At 39.2% G+C, this 18,661-nt stretch overlaps 2 protein-coding genes across 2 annotated transcripts in view; one reads left to right on the top strand and one right to left on the bottom strand.

Moving 5' to 3' along the window:
* The first annotated feature begins 5,306 nt into the window (after positions 1–5,306).
* LOC103370265 (PI-PLC X domain-containing protein 1-like) lies at positions 5,307–11,187 on the top strand. The gene is made up of 7 exons (XM_008299253.1): positions 5,307–5,492; positions 5,638–5,774; positions 6,686–6,811; positions 7,850–8,005; positions 8,538–8,650; positions 9,467–9,537; positions 10,313–11,187. The coding sequence occupies exons 1-7, from the start codon at positions 5,390–5,392 to the stop codon at positions 10,624–10,626; spliced, it is 1,020 nt and encodes a 339-aa protein (XP_008297475.1). The 5' UTR covers positions 5,307–5,389; the 3' UTR covers positions 10,627–11,187.
* LOC103370270 (NACHT, LRR and PYD domains-containing protein 12-like) overlaps positions 10,683–18,661 on the bottom strand; it is a 13,802-nt gene continuing 5,823 nt past the window's right edge. Inside the window, exons 11-19 of the mRNA XM_008299257.1 lie at positions 18,415–18,588; positions 18,169–18,336; positions 17,782–17,952; positions 16,211–16,384; positions 14,736–14,909; positions 14,242–14,397; positions 13,952–14,125; positions 12,738–12,784; positions 10,683–12,661 (exon numbers count right to left, since the gene is read on the bottom strand). Coding sequence (XP_008297479.1) covers positions 12,132–12,661; positions 12,738–12,784; positions 13,952–14,125; positions 14,242–14,397; positions 14,736–14,909; positions 16,211–16,384; positions 17,782–17,952; positions 18,169–18,336; positions 18,415–18,588 — 1,768 coding nt within the window. The 3' untranslated portion in view covers positions 10,683–12,131. The remainder of the gene's footprint in view (positions 12,662–12,737; positions 12,785–13,951; positions 14,126–14,241; positions 14,398–14,735; positions 14,910–16,210; positions 16,385–17,781; positions 17,953–18,168; positions 18,337–18,414; positions 18,589–18,661) is intronic.

Genomic DNA, 18,661 nt, shown 5'->3' on the forward strand with positions numbered 1-18,661 from the left:
CACCAAAATCAAATTAGGCAAGTCCGAGTGTTGGTTTTTTTGTAATCTCCCCGTAAGATTCTCGTTTCCTGCCAATCTCAAGTTGACATAACAAATAATCAAACCGTTGCATCAACATAAAAAGCTTTCAGGCCATTTTTCACATGATCACTGGCTATTTTCTGCGACGTGGCAGGAAAACGAAACTTGTTATGTCAAACCGAAATTAAAAAAGCTTCTTGTGATCACATAATATCATTACTGGTCCTTTCTCAGGACAAGCGTTGGTCCTTGAAAGCAAAATGTGTGTGTGTGTGTGTGAGAATTAACATGTCCAGGCTTCAACAGACAAACGACAGACTTCAGATTCTGGTAAATGATCAGAACTATAGTGGAAAGAAATTTGCAAAGAAAGACAGTTAAACAACAGCAGAAGGCCATCGCCGGAAGAATATCAGATTTTAACGATTCTGCATAACTCCAGATTACGCCCCTGTACAACATTCAGTTCTCAGTGAGAGTATTTGCTGTTATAAACAATCAAAATAAACACTTTAGAAAGACTATGTTGATAATCCAGGCCCCAAAGTAGAAACTCAATGCAGCAAATGCGAATCCCCCTGTGATCACTGAAACACTCGCCTGTGATTTCCTAATTAGTCTAATTGCATTAACATGGTTCTAAAATGAGCCGTGAGCAGCAGAACTTTCTCAGCTTTGGACCAACGGAACAAATTGAAAAGTTCAAAAGCATTGAACAGAGGAACTGAAAAATCTGACTGAGAGACTTGACAAAGAAGGAAAAGGATCCAGGAAGATCAGTGAGCAACAACGAATCAGCTCAAGCAGCAGTGATCAGGAGGTATAGAAGGAGCCATAGTCGCACTAATCAGGGCTGCAGTGGTCGGCCTCCGAAAATGACTCCACAGACATTGAACTACAGTCGTGACTTGATAATCCGACCCTGAACAATCCTAAACCTTGCTATCCGACAGGTTTTTAGGAAAAACGTACGGAACCCATAAAAAACAGCCTTAACATAGGGACAGCCTTGGATTCTGACTCCGACATGACATTTAATGTCACCAATCAGGATAACGGCGTTTTATCTGACTGAACAATCCTACAGATTGGCTACGTTCACACTGCAGGACTTCATGCTCAATTTCGTTTTTGTTTTTTTTGTGTGAAATCCAATTTTTTGTGAGTTTGTTCACATTTCCAACTAAATGCCACTTGTATGTGATCTGCTGTGTGAACTTCATACGACCCAAAAGTGTCCCGCATGCGCAGAAGAGGACACGACGACGTCACACGCAGCGAGTGTGCTCAGTGTTTATGGAAGTAAACATGGATGGTGGAAACGGAAGTGTGACCGCTAACTAAACTGGCATCAGCAGCCAAGTACTGCCTGTGCTTTCCGAACACTTCCACCCTGTCGAGCGCTGCCCCGGGGTGGAAGTGTCCCCTGACTACACCGAATATTCTGATATTCATCATTAATTGGGCCCAGAAAGTACTATACGGACCAGTCCTACTAGTTATTATAACAACTATGAGCAATAAATATTAACAACTAATGAGCCTTCCAGCATCAAGCCCTCCTTGTATCTCGACGTCCGTCTTGACAATCCGACAGCCTTGCTATCCGACATAAAAGAAGGTTTTACATTTAGTGTCGGACTATCGAGTCACGACTGTACTTTCACAATCTTGCGGAAAAGAACAAACAGTAGCAGCTTCAGACTTGGTCCAGGGGTTATCAGTGGAAATCTGAGTGTCTGGGAAGCTCTGAAAGTGTGAAGGGCTCTTCATTATGTCCATACTTCTGGACAGAGGGCAAGAAAAACAGCGTTTGGCACAAAACTGCAACATGACACTTTTCTAAAAACCTGAAAAGAAGCCTGATGAATGTTGGGAGAACATTCTTTGGTCAGATGAAGATGAATTTGTCCAGCATGTTTGGCGTGAACCTGACCAGGACTGCTAGAGTGAAACAGTATTTGCCTCCTTCTCAAAGTCTTATTATTTTGCATATTTTTCCCACTTTAATGTTTAAAATCATCAAACAAATGTAAATATCAAAGACAACCCAAGTAAACACAACATTTCTTTGGATCGCGGCATTTTGTTGCAGCTTTTTGAGATCTTTTGGCTGACTTCATTTCATCAGACAGGTTCTGTTGAAGTGATTTCTTGACTGAACAGGTCTGGAGCTAATCAGGCTTGGGTGTGATCAGTGAAATTGAACTCAGCTTCCCAAAAAATATGATTAATTCATGATTTAACAAGGGGGGTAATTACTTTTCCACACAGGGCCAGGTAGGTTTGGACGGCTTTAAACATTAAATCATCATTTAAAAACTGCATTTTGTGTTTACTTTGGTAATATTTGTCTAATATTCAAATTTGTTTGATGGTCTTAAACATTCAAGTGGGGGAAATATTAAAAAAAAATAAGAATTTGAGAACTTTTTCTGTACATAATCCTGACAGTGAAGCACGGAGATCGGAGACTGACGATAAAACTACGATTTGGGGAAATATATTTCCTGACTTGACTACAATAGAAAACACTTTGGTGTGTTTTAGGTATCAGGCTTTGAGGAACATCTCTGCAGAAAGCGAACGAGGACGAATGAGTCTGTCATCAAAAATAAAGGTGGACGCATCTAAAGAATAAAAGATTTAAATCTCAGCGATGAAAAGAAAGCAGGAAAATTTTAAAAGTCGGAGAAAACTGGCTTCGACTTGACTGTGCTCATTCAGATCAGGTGACCCGATCAGACCATATGCTCTTCATTTCATGTCACTATGTGGCGGTTATCTGCCGTCAGCTGCTATGTCGGTCACGGCGTCTTTACTCTAACAGGATCATTTCATAACAGTAATTTAGGTTACAGAATTACTGTTAATGCTGTAGTTTCTGTGAATCAGGCCTGATGCTGAACAAATCTCAACTTCAGCTACTCAAAGATGCTCCGTTTAATGATTCTGAGAAAATGGTATGTACTAAACAGCTGCCATTCATTTTCTAAGAAGAAGTCCAATTGGAACGAGCTATGTGTGACTCCAATGAGGGTCAGTTTGTGCTGCTGTTGCATTTACATGGTATAAAAAACACACGGAGGGCGGAAATAGCGAGCCGGTCGTTTGTCGTTTTCAACGGTTTAACCGATTTTCTGCAGCATTATGTTTAAATTTAACGCTGGTGCTAAACAAAGCAACATCAAATGTGATTTTCCTTCTATTTTTAAAAACGGCCTTTCATGTGTCCTATATTGCTCACCAACACAAAGCATGTTAGTGCATCACGATAATCTAATGGAGGCCCTAATGGAAGAAGTGATCATGTGGAGGTAGAGCTTCACTCGACTTTTTCCTGATGTCTTTTCAGGACTAAACTTAAAAATATATTAATAATACAAGTAAAGTTCTAAATAAAACTAGTTCCGTTAGATCTAAAATTAGTCAGTCAGACAGAAAAACTGAAAGAAAGCAGCTACATAACAAGCCGAGGCAGCGCTGCAAGCAGACATTACTTAACTTTAAGTGGTCACAAGGCAGAAAGGCTGAGAATGACTTCCTGATGATTGAAGTGGCTCCACACTGATAAAATTAACTGTTTCCTGCAGCCTCTGCTGGTGTGTGACCTTTCACGATTTCTTTATATGTGAAACAATGGACCTGCAAGTGACAATTTTCTGTTATTTGGCGAGTTGTTAGGGTGTAGAAAATGTCAGAAAAACATGAATTGTATCGATGACAAATGTCTTGTTTCGTCCACAACTTAAAAATATTCTGTTTCAGAGGAGGAAAGGAACTACGGATTATTCACAATTAAGAAACTGGAATCAAAACAGGTATTCAGAGTCATTCTAAAAGCTAAATGCAAACGCAGGTTCTAAAAATCGCAGCGTTCAAGCTACAAATATGCAAAATTGGAAGTTTAGAGGAGTGACTGCTGCTTTTTAATTTTAAAAAAGTGTCTTTTAACCACCTTTCTACAACTAACTGAACCATCTGGACATCTAAACCTTGAATTTTCCAAAATTGACTCAGGTTTTCTTTAATTTAAGTCTTTAATCGGTGATGTTTACACGTGAAGAACTGCATAGTAACAAACAGCAAACAAACAAACAAGCAAAACTGGCACCAAAATGGAAAAAAAGAACATAAAATACAAAAGAAAAGGAGAAAAACTGAAACATCCCGATCCAGCGCTTGATTCTAGCACATTTTAATTTCTAATTCAGCAATAAGGACAAACTGCAGATGAGCAGTACAATGTTTGGCCTGACGATGGCGCCAGAGAGAGAAAAGCATCGCAAATGTTAGCGTGCTAGCACATTAACATTGTTTTACCGTGTGTTTTACTTATTTATGTTTAGATTCTACCCATGCGTCTCTTTTTATATTACTTTTTATTCAACATATCTTTTCTTTTTTGTAGGCAAGCACGTTACACTGATGACAACCTCTAGTGGTGACAAGATGCAACTACAAGCTCGATCAAACTGATAGAACGAACAATATTAAAAGCATGGACATTTTATTTATCAAATCTTTATCAAGAAACATTAATCAGTAGTGAACGTAATAGCAGGTGGTCTGATCAATCGTGGGTGAAATGTTCACTACGTCACAACTTATTGGGAAAAGTCGTTTTCCATGAAGCTCATTAGCTTCTTTTCAAAAAAAGACAAAAACCATCTCAAGCGCACATAGAAACTTTTTTTTTTTTGTTTCAAAATTGGGTACGTTTTCTTTTTTTTTTTTTTAATTTTGCTGTTTCCATCAACTTTTTGCGATTGTGATACTTTAAAATGTTCAAAATGTGCATAAAAATACGATATGAAAGCACCGACGCTTAGACTTGATCTCATCATAAATATAGCATTTTACAGTTTTATACTAATAATGCTACTCTAGTGGTTACAGTGAGAGAGAGCCTGTTAAAGTGCACTGCACATTGGAAAAATATTTCATATATTCCATTATAGCAATACATATGATAATATAGTTACTGCCAGCTGCAATTTAAAATTTTAAAATTATACTTTTGATATTCTACATGTTAAATAACGCAGCTGCTTTTAAAATTTAAGATTATCCCGAAAATATTTAACATTACTTTTACTGGACTGTACACCATAGATATGTATAATAAAGGCCTTTATTATATGCATAGATATGTTTAATAAAGGCCTTTATTATACATATCTATGGTGTACACTGCTTTTAATTTTGAAAGGAAACGTCCGTCGCTTTTTGTCAGTGACGCACAATGATGACGTTTCGAACACGGAAGCGTTTGTAAACAAACCGTGCGTAGCAAAAGCAGCAGGTTAAAGCTTCAGGATGAGATAACAAGATAAATACAGACAGTAGCGTATTTCAGCTGAAGAACATGGAGGACGAACAGCCGTCGCAGCTCGGAGCAAACCCGGACTGGATGTCCCGTTTACCGGAGGAGCTGCTGGACGTCCCGCTGTGGAACCTGGCTCTACCCGGTAACACGGAGGCGCTAGTTGGGCTAGCTTAGTGCAACTGTTTAACAACACAGCTACATAAAAGCATTACAAATGTGTCTATTACACACCCACACACAGTCTAGTAAATAATTTTAAGCTGTAAAGTGACCGTCTGACCCCGCAGGGAGCCATGACAGTATGTCCTTCTGCCTGGACGTCTCCTCCCCGGTGGTCAGATCGGAGTCCTGCCTCCTCAGACTCACCGACCGGCTCTTCCCCTGCTGCACCCGGCCATGTGTTTACCGCTGGGCCACCACTCAGGTACAGATGTGGGGCTTATAACGGTGACCTGCCTCACCATGAGCCTGAGCCTCCTTCTGTGTATTCAGGTGTTGATTCAGTGATGCACAACACTGCAATAAAAATCAGACTACAAGGGAGGCTTGTAGTGGACATTTTCTGTCCACTAATGAGATAAAAGTTTAACTGTTTTATAAAATCCGACTGTGGCCACTTCAAACGTGTAATTTCGTCCAAACCCCGTAAATTATTCAGTTTGTTGTCATATTTGACAAAGAAAAGCAGCCAATCGTCTCCCCTGAGAGGCTAAAATCAGCAAATATTTGGCATTTATTCGCTGCTTTTAGTTGAAAAATGTCTGAAAAACTGTTGTTGTCGTTACTTATTATTTTTCATAATCTGCTGTTCTATATAATATTGTTCTGTAGTCAAACATGATCAAACAAAACCAGTTATGAAGCTAAAACCTGTGATTTTATTTTGTCGTTGACACTTTTACTCATCAAACACTCAGTTAGTTATCAAACTCATTAATTTTCTTTATCTATTAATTGATTAATCAACTTATCTTTTCCACTATATCTTATATCTGTTTGTGCATACTATTCGCAGGGTTATTATTTGAAAGAGGGCACATGTGTTCCTTTTGCTTTAGTTTCTCCTTCACAAAAAAATACAGGCGTCTTGGGAATATTTGTGACTTTAACTCGTTATTTGCATGGTGTTTAATTGTCATTATGTCCAAAAATATACGATAAAACACCAAAATATTGAGCTGAAGGCTAAAAAAAACCCCAGCAAGTATTCCAAATATATATTAGATTTACTGCCCCATTGCTTGAAAAGTTCTTAAATGAGAAATAAATTCTGTAAATATTTGCTCACCAACTGAATTAAGTGACTGAGTTTGTATTACTTCTGTCCGTGTGCAGCAGTCGGTCCTCAGTCGTCAGTGCGATCTTGGGATTCGTTTCTTCGACCTGCGAATCGCCAGGAAGCCGACGGGAGGCAGAAAACTGTTCTTCGCACACGGAATCTACACGCTGATTACTGTCAAGGTTTGTGGTTAATTACATGACGACACCACATCAGTTTTGCTCTTTTTTAAAAATCAATTCTCACTTTTAACATGTACGGAACTTCACTAGATCCTAAACCTGGGCGGCAGACAGATACATACGTCGATCATTGATAAATACAGAATAAATTAAGAATGTAAAGATTATTTTAAAGGATAACCTCCTCCTTTTAATTCTTTCTTTTATAGGTTGCCGTTTTCCTAACTGGTGGTGTTTGTTAGAACTGTTTTATCTTGTTTGAGATCTTATTTATTTAATTGTACATTTGTATTTATTGTAAAGCGCTGTGAAACTTTGCTTTTTAAAGGTGCTTTACGAATAAATATATTAGTAGCTAGGGAAAAAAATGAAGCAGAGTTGAAACAAGACAATAAATACAAAAATAGAATAAAGATAAAAACAATAAAATGTTAATAATTCAGAATATGGACACCTTTTCTTTTTTTGGTTTAGTTTTTTGAGTACAAATGAGATTTTTCATGTCAGCTTCAATTTTTCTTCATATTCCAACTCACCCATATCAAAGAATATTTGATCTGCTTGTCCAGTGTTGCAGATTCTGAATCAATGACATGATGAGACATAACAATGAAGATTTTAGGCTTTAATAGTTCCTCAGATGTTGTCGTTGAACAGCCTCAAATTTGACTGTGCGAAAAAATGGGCTATAATGGGGAACTTTAATTTTTTTTTTTAATCTCAGAAAGTTTTTAATCTTTGAAGCTGAAATTTATGTAGATATTATTTTAAATATCTACAGTTTATAGTAAAAAAAGTTGCAAGCAAACTAGACTCAAAAAAGAAAAATTCAAACCTGCTCTTGCAGCTCAGAGATTCTTTATTCCACTCAAAGTTTGCTGTGATTTACCATAAACTAGAATCAAAATTCGTTGTCTTTCTACCTCACAGGAGTCAGCAGTTATCTCCTCTCCTCTCTGCAGAGCCACGAAACCAAAAAAGGAACATACTGCTGTTTTTTTTGTTTTCTTGGTTTTCAGCTGCAGTGTTTGTGTGCAGGAGGCGCTGGATGAACTGTCCGTCTGGCTCGACGCTCATCCCAAAGAGATCGTCGTCATCTCCTGCTCGCACTTCGAGTCTCTGACTGATGAAGATCACGCCGATCTGGTGGAGTTCATCGTCCGGCTGTTTGGAGGGAAGCTGTGCCCCTCGCAGGTAGAAACAGCTTCTTATCAAGACATTCGCTCATTGCAGCTTCTCTGTCGCCGGATTTGCTGCAGTTCTCTGCGTTAGAATGTAAATTAAATATATTTGGACTGTTGTTCGTCATCACTTTGAGCTCTAACACTGAAACATATATTATTATGGTGCACTCTTGCTTAAATTTTGCACCAAATATTCCTCACAATGTCTTATTTCTAATTTTCTGCCACATTTTCTTCAGCTTTTATGTTTGTTTTCCACTTTTACATGCACTTTTTAAATGTTTTTAGGTGCTAAAATAACATTGGTACCAATCAGGCGCCTCCCTGATGTTATGGTAGAATTGATAATCATATAAACTTGTGTTCTTTTTGCATTAGATTTCATTTCAATACTGTGGCGCACAACAATTAGAGACATTTTGAGCGTCAAAAACTAAATTTCCGTCATTCTGGTGAAGGCTTGTGCACCAACTTATGATGTAAATGTCTTTATTTTTGTTTAATAAAACACTGAACTTGATTCAGTGTCTTTATCTGTGCAGGAGACTCCAACTCTGCGCTCCTGTTGGTCCAGAAGTCAGCAGGTTGTCGTTTCCTATGACGACCAGCAGGTGGTGCTGCAGCATCCGGAGCTGTGGGCTCAGATACCGTACTGGTAAAACAAACAGCCTGGAGGTTCTGATAAATATCTGAAAAACGGGTAAAGCTGCAACACTCAGGCTCGGAGAACAGCTTCCACATTAGTCAGCGCTTCACAGAGCAACAAGTTATGGTTTTAAAGGTTTATTCCACCCAAAATACTTCTTTCTGTCCAAAGTACTTAAAGATATAAAGCAGGGGTGTCCAATCCTGGTCCTGGAGGGCCACAGTCCTGCATGTTTTAGATGTGTCCCTCTTCCAACACACCTGATTCACATGATCAGGATCGTTATCAGGCTTCTGCAGAGCTTGATGATGAACTGATCATTTGAATCAGGTGTGTTGGAAGAAGGGAAACATCTAAAACATGCAGGACTGTGGCCCTCCAGGACCAGGATTGGACACCCCTGATATAAAGGTTAATTCCACCCAAAACACCACTTTGTGTACAAATACTTATCATGCTAATGGTAAATTTTAACTCATAACACTACTTTTTGTACAAGTACTTATCGTTTTAAATGTTTATTCAACCCATATTGACCTTTCTAAAGAACAAGGTCCCGCTTTGAAGGTCTATTCCACCCAAAATACGACTGTCTGTCCAAGTACATAAAGATTTTAAAGTTTAGATGTTTGGGGCTGCTGTCAGATCAGTTTGGAGGATCTGTCCGATTTCAGTCACATTTGGAGCGTGTTATTGTCTATGAATGTAATTTGACACCATGCTGTAGATAATAATAATAATAATCAGGCTTTACCGCGGTGTTGTCTGTAGCTGCAGAGCTGTCATGTTGTTTGTCTGTTGATGATGGCGTCGCTCTGTCTCCAGGTACGCCGACAGCTCAGACCCCGAGAAGGTGATCGCTTATCTGGAGGAGCAGAAGAGCAGAGGGAGGCCAGGTACGCAGCGATTCTGCTTCTTAAAACTTCAGGAGTATTAGAAGTAAAAGTACTCATTACTACATATACTGGATGAAACAACGTTGATGTTTTAACGTCTGAACCCCAAAACTTGCAGTCTTTGAAGAAAACAAGCAAAATTGCACAACTTTTTATAGCCAGGAACTGTAAAAAGACTAAGAGCTGTTGGATTTTGAACTTTCCAGCAGTCCTTGAATGAATTGTGTGCTAGTTATTTGGAAAAATTAACCAAATTGGAGCTTAAAATCATGATATTACATCAAAATGACTTTATTTTACATGTTTCATTTAAAAATTCACCAAAAAGAAGCCAGTTTAACCGGATTATGTAATAAGGCAGAGGTTTATTCTGTGATTCTCGTTGCATTGCACAAATAAAAAAATGTAATGTTTATTGAGTCTCAATCTTTAGTTTTTAACACCTGTGGGCATTTGGAAAAATGTTGCACATGTTGATTCCGGGTTTTTACATTTTTGGTGAATAAAGAATCAATAATTTATTGGCCACTCTTTCTTTTTTCTATGACATTTCTGAGTTCTCTCTCCTTCTTCATGATTGTTCTGCTTGAAAAATGATGATGAGTGAGTAAAAAGGTGACTGCTTAGAGTTCAGAGGGTAAATATTTAACGTTCTTTTGTTTTTTGGGATCTAAAAAGCAAAAAAAATCAGTGGATTAGCAGTATAAAGTCACATGAAAACCTCCCTGAAACTTCAGGTGTTTGTTTACCTGGTTTGTGTTTGTTTGTCTTCCAGCCGGTTTCTACGTCTGCGGTCTGAATCTGACCGAAGACGCCGCGTACATCTTCCTCCACCCGCTGCAGGACATGAGGAAGATGACGGCCAAGGCGCTGTCGCTGCTGCTGCGTTGGACCGGCGAGCAGCGTCCTGGACCGGAGGGGGGCGGAGTCAACATCGTGTGCTGCGACTTCGTGGGCGTCGACCGCTTCTGCTCGCTGGTCATCGGCCTCAACTACAAACTTGCTGCTTCTCACGGGACGCCAGCATCCTCCTCGGATGCTGCTGGTGGTTACCGTAGCAACCAAACTGATATCTCACATCCCACATAGTCTGAGAAGCTTTTAGAGCTTCAGAAAGTGTCAAATAATTTTCAATTTAAGTCTTATTCTGTTTACAGATGTCTTTATTTCACATCACCAGCCTATTTCCTTCACATCACAGCACGGTTTTACTCGTCTGTGTCTATTATTACTTAGTTTACAGATTATTTTTCATACTTGCCTACGTTTGTGGCCGACAGAGCTGCCTTTATGCGACACTTTTGCTTAAGTATTTGCACAAATAACCAACTTAGTCTCACATATTATAAAGTACATGCTGTTTAAAGCTTTTTTCTTTTCATGTATTTCACTTGTTTCGTGATTCAAAAAGTGTTTCCTTGTTTGTTTGATTTGCCTCCACATGTGATTTTCTTCTCAGGGATCATTACAGTAAACAGTATTTCATCTCTTATCGTTCACGTTTCAGTATTTACAAACGTTTCCTGTGAAAATGTCATAAAAGGGACTTAGATCATGGAAATACGATGCACATTGTTTTTGTAACATTTGTATGTTTGGCTCTTTTTAATTGTACAAATTAATTAAAAAAACGTTTTTTTACTTCAGTTATCCTGTTCAGGTTTTATAAGAAGCGTATAAATTCATTAAATGATTTACAACAATGCTATGTACAGTATTTATTGACTTTTCTTATTATAGACAGTCTCAAACTATATTTCTGTTTACTATCAACAATCAATAAATAAATTAGCAAACACTTCAATCAGCTTATACTGACAGTTATACTGCTAAACAAGTGTGTTAAAGTTCTCTGTATATTTCTTGAATATAACTTTTGTTTCATTTAGCTGAAAATTAATCAAAATGCTGGTATTTTAATATATATATATTTTACTTTGAATAGTTCAGCCTCTTTCTACGTATAACAAAACTAGGAATCATGTGGTAGAAAATATACAACAAACGTGAAACCTGTGTATTGCTTCAGGATCAAATGATTCAGAATCGTATCACCGTTCAATAACTGCATTATTTCTAAGCTGAACAGTGAAGAGTTTCATCTTACAAACCATCAAAAAGATAACTTTAGAAAGACGATGTTGACCTTTTAGAAATAGAAATGGAACTAAAATGAGTCTACCAGTGACTTCCTGCATAAACACGGTTCTAAAATGAGCCGTGAACAGCAGAACTTTGTCAGTTTTGTACCTCTGAACTGTGTCTGTCTGCATGAACGAGAATTAAAACTGAAAAATTTGATTGTGAGACTTAATAAAGATAAACAAAAAAAAAAGGACAAATCAAGCTGGACTAATAATCAGTGAGACAATAGTCAGGAGGTAGACGGACTAATGTGCTGCCTTGTTTCAACATTTCTGCAACATTTTGGATTTAATCTACAACTAAATGCTCAAACTACTGCACCAAGGTGTCGCCCTAAGAATGCGTGTGTCGTGTTATTTTCATGCTTTCAGATAAAACCTCAGGCCTGTGAATCCTATTCAAACCCCTGATGGTAACGTCATCAAGCAGCACAGGGCTCCTTCTAGTCTCTAACACAGTGACACTGACGACTCCAGTGACAAGAACCCAAACCCTGGATAGAGCGGCTCAGTGAACTCACTGTAGAAGGTGTACAGATGAATCAGTGAGTCCGGTGTGACTGTGTAGAAAGCCAGTGTGCCAGCGGTCCAGTCCAGATACACACCGACCCTGTTCGAGGCGGAGGATGCAGGAGCGAGAACAGCTGTTCTTATGTTGTTGTGCCAGGCGTTGACACACTGATCGGTGAACTCTAGACTCCAGGACTTGTCGTTCCATCCAAGCCTGCTGCCATCCCGGGCCCCTATCCTTCTGACTCCTCTGTAGGTCACTCCAATGTCAACCCCTGCTTCCCGCTCCACTTCCCAGTAACAGCGTCCGGTCTGGCCAGTCGTGCACAGCAGCTGGTAGCACCAGTCGAATCTGTCCGGGTGATCGGGGTAGGGCTGCTTCTGGATCGCCAGCATCACCTTTCTGCCGTCCTCGGACAGGACCACATTTTTGTGTGCTGTGTTGGGGTCCAGAGTGAGTTCACAGGCATCTGACGGAGAAGAAAAGGCCATAAAAATAGCAGCAGGTTTGTCTCAAACCACAAATCACATGTTCAACATACTTACATTTCCCCAAACCAGGTTTCAGCCTCTGAACACCACCATGATCCGCACTGGAAGAGGAAAACAAAGTCAGACCGACTGGAGACACTGAGTCTCCCTGTAATGTAAACACGACCTTGTAGCTTCCTTTCAGTGTCATTTCAGATAACCATGCAGCTCCGCCTCCTCGAGTGAACTCATTTGTTTTGTACCCACAACTAAGTTCTGTGAGTTATTTAGTCTGAATCTTAAGAATTTCAGATGTTTTCACAACTGGAATTATTTTTTTTCTTGCTCAAAAAAAAGGTGCATTAACTGGGAAACCATTTTAACAATCCAATAGCTCCAGAAGTTTAACTCGCTTTAGGAAATTTGGAGAGGATGCAGAATTGTTTGAATGGAACTGAATGGATCCAGCAGAGGTGACATTTTGAATTAATGATTCTTGAAAATGGAAGAAAATGCAAATTTTTTCAAAAAAACTAAAGTATTGTGTCTCCAGAAAGTTCCTCTAACTGTGTGTGTGTGTGTGTGTGTGTGTGTATACATATATATATATAGACATGTATCCATAAATACAGTCCTTGGTCGACGTTTCACCAACTTTTGATTCCTCTAACATCAACAGAATTTGACTTGTCGCAAATATGAGAAGACAAGGTTCTGGTGTTTTATATATACATATATATGTGTATATACAAACACATTTATAGGGGTCCATATATTGTCAATATATCCCATGTTGTCTTCATGTTAAGGCTCATTTTACCTGATAGAATGCTCCCACACAGATACTGGAAATGAACACTGAACAGAGAAACTGACGATAATTCATCAAAATTACTGAAATCCTACTGATGTTAGAGCCTCAAACGTTGGTGAAACATCAACCAAAGACTGTATTTTAGTAGAAAATATGGACACATCCATATAAATACACTCTCTGGGGCCACAACACCAGCCTTGTTTGAAAATGTGGGTATTTTTTTTCCGTTGTCATAGTTCTGTTCTCACCTAATTTGATGGCTGTGGGAGTTTTATTTCCCTGAAAATGGTTTGACAGGTGAGATTTTGTTTTACATTAGGTTTTAGGAAAACACGGAATTCTCAAAATTCAGCCCAAATACTTCACAGAACTTAGTTTTGCATTTCAGACGCCAAGTAAGTAAACTGAGCAAAACCAGGAGCAACACGCTGCCTGAATTCTGTGTGAACTGACTGGATTGATTTGATCATACCTGAGAGTGTCCAGTTTCCATTTTGGATCCTTCAGAGCAGCAGACAGCATCTTGACTGCTGCCTCTCCTGGATGGTTGTAGCTCAGGTCCAGCTCTCTCAGACAGGACGGGTTGGACTTCACTTGTGAGGCCAGCGAGGCGCAGCCCTCTGCAGCCATCGAACAGCCTGACAAACTGCACAAAACGGCGATTTCACACGGTTGGAAATTTCTGCACAGCTGAGACCTTGTTTTGTAATCGTAGGAAGGGCCAACGTGTGATTGATTTAAAGAAAAAAACCAGCTGCTCACCTTAAACTTTCCAGCCTTCGGTGTTGAGACCTCAGACCAACAGAGAGCAGTTTCCCTCCTGAATCCTGCAGGTCATTGTTGCTCAGATCCAGCTTCCTCAGACTCAAAGAGCTGAGAACACGACAGCAGCTCGGCGTGAGCTTGGTTTGATTCAACCTAAAAGAAAGAAACAAAAAAAAGAATGTTTCCATTGATGCTTTCTGAGTTTCCAGGGCTCTCAATGAACAACACGAATACCTCAAAGCTAACAATGATTTTCCTTTTTTAACAGTTAATGAGACGCTACTAGAAAGATGTCTTTATTGTAACCTGTATGCATAAAAACTACATTTTCAACGACAAACATACACAAATACAAACGGCACTCAAGTAACACGGTTCATAAAATCCACAGTTTTCTAAACATGTCCATCCTCCAAGATCTTTTGTGTGTAACTTCATGTTTATACGGTTAAAACGTGACGATACGCAGCAACGTAAAAGCTCGTCCTCACCTCAGAGTTTCCAGTCGACATTGTGGACTCGTCAGTCCAGCCGACAGCACCTCGACTCCAGAATCCCGCAGGTCGTTGCTGCTCAAGTCCAGCTCTTTGAGACGAGACGACCGGGAGCTGAGAACTGAGCCCAGAGCGCCACAGCTCACCTCTGACAGCTTACAGCCGCTCAGCCTGATGGATGTCAATGAGTTAACTGTCTGAGCGTTTTGAATACAGAGAACAAATCTGACTAAATGCGTTGAAGAACATATCAGCACGCTCGCCTGGTTTTAGTTTGATCCTTATTGTTTGGTTTAACCAGCGGCAGTTTGAGCAACATTTAATTAAATGGTACAGCAGCAGCGCCATGGATGGAGAAACCATGAAACCATGGAATATGGCTCTTCTTCTTTTTGTTTGATTCCCCCGTTAAGTATACAGCAGATTGACTTCATTACAAAGTAAGGCAAGCCAAAATCAAATCAACCACAGAACTTGATGTTAAAGCCAAAATCAAATCAACCACAGAACATGATGTTAAAGCCAAAATCCTGGACGATGACGAACAACCAGCCCTCAAATCAAATCTGTGGCAAAATGAAGACCATATGTTGGGGTCATTCCATCTCAAACCATCAGTGTCCGTCTGCTCTGCTGCTCTGACTTGCTCAAAACTTTTAAACTCTGGAAATTTAAAACGGTATCTGGTGAACGTTTCGATAAAAATGGTCAGAGGCTGTTTTAACAACAATATCTCTAAAAATCTGACATTTGTGAATGAAAATAACTGCATTCAGAGATCATTTATCATTATTTTATTTATTATTCAGAGCTTAGTTTGTAGAAGCATTTTGTTTTTGTGGTTACAACTTGTCAAACCTGCTCAATCAGTTATTAAAGCTCAACTCAAACAACTTTCTTTTCATTTTTGTGAGCAAGTATTTCACATTAAAAACTATTCTACATGTTTAGTTTCGTATTATTGTGCCTTGTGGTTGAGAAAACATCACTAGTTGACGTCTGTTTTATGGATTTTTTTTGCAAACATGAGCTCAAAGCTGATGATGGCCTCATTTGTTTTCATATTTCACCTGTAATCAGAGAATATTTGATCTATTTATTCCAGACTCTGAATCAATGACATGATGAGAAATCAGGTTTTTTTTATCAGCAGTTCCTGAAATATTGTCGATCAAACAGCCTTAAATGTTAATGTGTGAAAAAACCTGCGGAAATGTGGTTGATGGGACATTTTTAAAAAGATTATATCACTAAAAGTATTTGGTATATGAAGCTAAAATTTCACAAACGTCTTTTTACAAATTTTATGCTGCATAAATTTCTCACAAATCATTTGAACCATTAACAAAAAACTGCACCGATGTATGGAGGATATGTTTGTGAATGGAAGCCATGCTACCTTCATGCTACTGTATTTCATCTACAGGCCAAAAATTCCAATATTACACCTTAATAACAAAAAAAATACAGACCTGAGAGTCTCCAGTTTGCATTGTGGACTTCCCAGTCCAGCACACAGAAGTGCTGCCCCTGAATCCTGCAGATGGTTGTTGCTCAGATCCAGATCTCCAAGACTGGAGGACTCAGAGATGAGAACGTCTGAGATGTCCTCGCAGCATTTCTCAGTGAGGTTGGTTTGACTCAGCCTGCCAAAACGGACACAAATTCAATATTTGTAGGTTTGTAAATAAACTATTAGAGCCAGATTCGAGGCTTCTTCCATGAAACGCTGACTTCTCTTAGTGGAACAAAGCAACGATGGGATCAGTTCTTGTCAGTTCAGATCGTGTTGCTGCACCATCTCAGATTTTGTTGATGTAGTATTTTTGTGTTGAGTATCTCCAGAAATGCAAGTTTCACAGTCAAGAACACAGACAGAATAGTTTCCAGTGGAACCAAATGATTAAATAGCTTCTGCAGAGGTCAAATCTTTAGATACTGTCCCATGAAAACGAGGAAAAAAGTGCAAAATAATGGTGGTTTTGAGGCTTTAACTTCTGAGGCCTCTAACATCATTAGAATTTAATGACTGACTTGTGAAAACGTCATTGGTAGGAGCACAAAGCTGGTGTTTATGGGCGTCTTTATGTTGTTATGATATGTGCTGAGTTACAGTTTGATCCCATGTTGTCTTCATGTTGACCATATGAGGCTGATTTTACCTTAAAGAATGCTCCAATAAAAATACAGGAAATGAAGACTGAACAGAGAAACTGATGATACTCCACACTTGTCATGATTAAATCTCATGTCTATTAAAATCCTGCTGATGTTAGAACCTCAAAAGTTGCTAAAATGACGACCAAAGTCTGTATTTTAGTAGAATATACACGTATATATCCACATATATATACTTATTTTAACCTTTTCAGGCCATAATACCTCCTTCCATTAAACATTTTGTACCCTTTTTACATTTTCAGGGGCAAATCATTATTTATTATTGTCACTTTGGACACTTTTTGAGGTATTCTGGAACATTTTTGAGTAATTTTGATCAAGTTTAAAGTATCTTAGACACTTTTTCTTCACTCATTTAGGACAGGTTTCAACTCATATAGGAAAAAACTGATATCTTGCATTGACATATTTGCCTCACAGCCATTTATACTGATAGTTAGAGGCCTTAAAAGTTGGAAATATGACGACCAAAGACTGCATTTTTAGTAGGAGATACGGATACCTCCATATATATACACTTAAGGGACTTTTTGGTGCCACAAAACCACCGTCGTCTGAACATTTTGCACTTTTTTTTTTTCATTTTCAAGAGCTAATTGTTAAAAATGTGTCTTCTTTCCAGATCTATCTGCATCTTTAAACTATTCTGTCAGCGTCCTCACTAAACTTCATAGCTGTGGGAGTTCTGGAGATATCGAACTCTAAAAATGACTTCCTGATTAAGCTGTTTTATGTGAGGGTGAAACAACAAAATGATTAAAAGCAAACTGTGAAAACAGTGGCATATCCAATAACACACAACATACAGCGTAACAGCTACAAAATCGGGTCCCCCAGAACCCTCTGGTCCCCCGAACCTCACCTGAGAGTTTGGAGCGGGCAGCGTGGACTCGTCAGTCCAGTCGAGAGAAGTTTCACTCCTGAGTCCTGCAAGTCATTGTCACTCAAGTCCAGCGTTTTCAGACGAGAAGACTTCGCTATAAAACACGATAACTCCTGACAGCACTTCTCGGTGAGCCTCGTTCGAGTCAACCTGTTGAAATGACACAACAATTCTTTCAAGCATTTAGAAAAGTACGGATGTTCAGGGATGTTATTAAGTTCACTTTAAGAAAACCGGTCTCTACTAAAATTACAGCAAGCACTAGCTTTCAAACATTTGTGAGATTAAGTCGATAAACTTTGGCCCAGTATGCAGTGATATCGCCTCAGCATAGGATTAAATAAGGATGCCATCATGTGACCTCACCTCAGAGTTTCCAGCCTCGAGTGTTGACTCTCCTGTCCAACAAAGAAGGCCATCACTCCTGAATCCTGCAGGTCGTTGCTGCTCAGGTCCAGCTCTCTCAGAGGAGAGGAGGTGACAACTGAGGACAGAGCTTCACCACTTCCCTCAGAAAGGTTACAGCCGATCAGGCTAACAGAGAATTTAAACCGTCAGTAAACGTCGTACAAATGATCTGTGAATACGGCGTGAAGCGTTATTTATCCTGACCTGAGTGTTTCCAGTGTACAGTGTGTACTCGTGAGTCCAGCAGAGAACAACTTCATCCCCGAGTCCTGCAGGTCGTTGTAGCTCAAGTCCAGGTGTCTCAGACTCGAGGTCTTGGTGCTGAGAACTGATGATAACTCTGAACAGCATTCCTCTGTGAGACTGTTTTGGTTCAATCTAGTGACGAAATCAACAGAAACACTTGTTAAACTTTAGATATTTACCTTTTCAGTGTCAGTCGGTTTCTTAA

The sequence above is a fragment of the Stegastes partitus genome, unplaced genomic scaffold, assembly GCF_000690725.1.
Source record: "Stegastes partitus isolate 25-593 unplaced genomic scaffold, Stegastes_partitus-1.0.2 Scaffold1396, whole genome shotgun sequence".
NCBI lineage: Eukaryota > Metazoa > Chordata > Actinopteri > Pomacentridae > Stegastes > Stegastes partitus.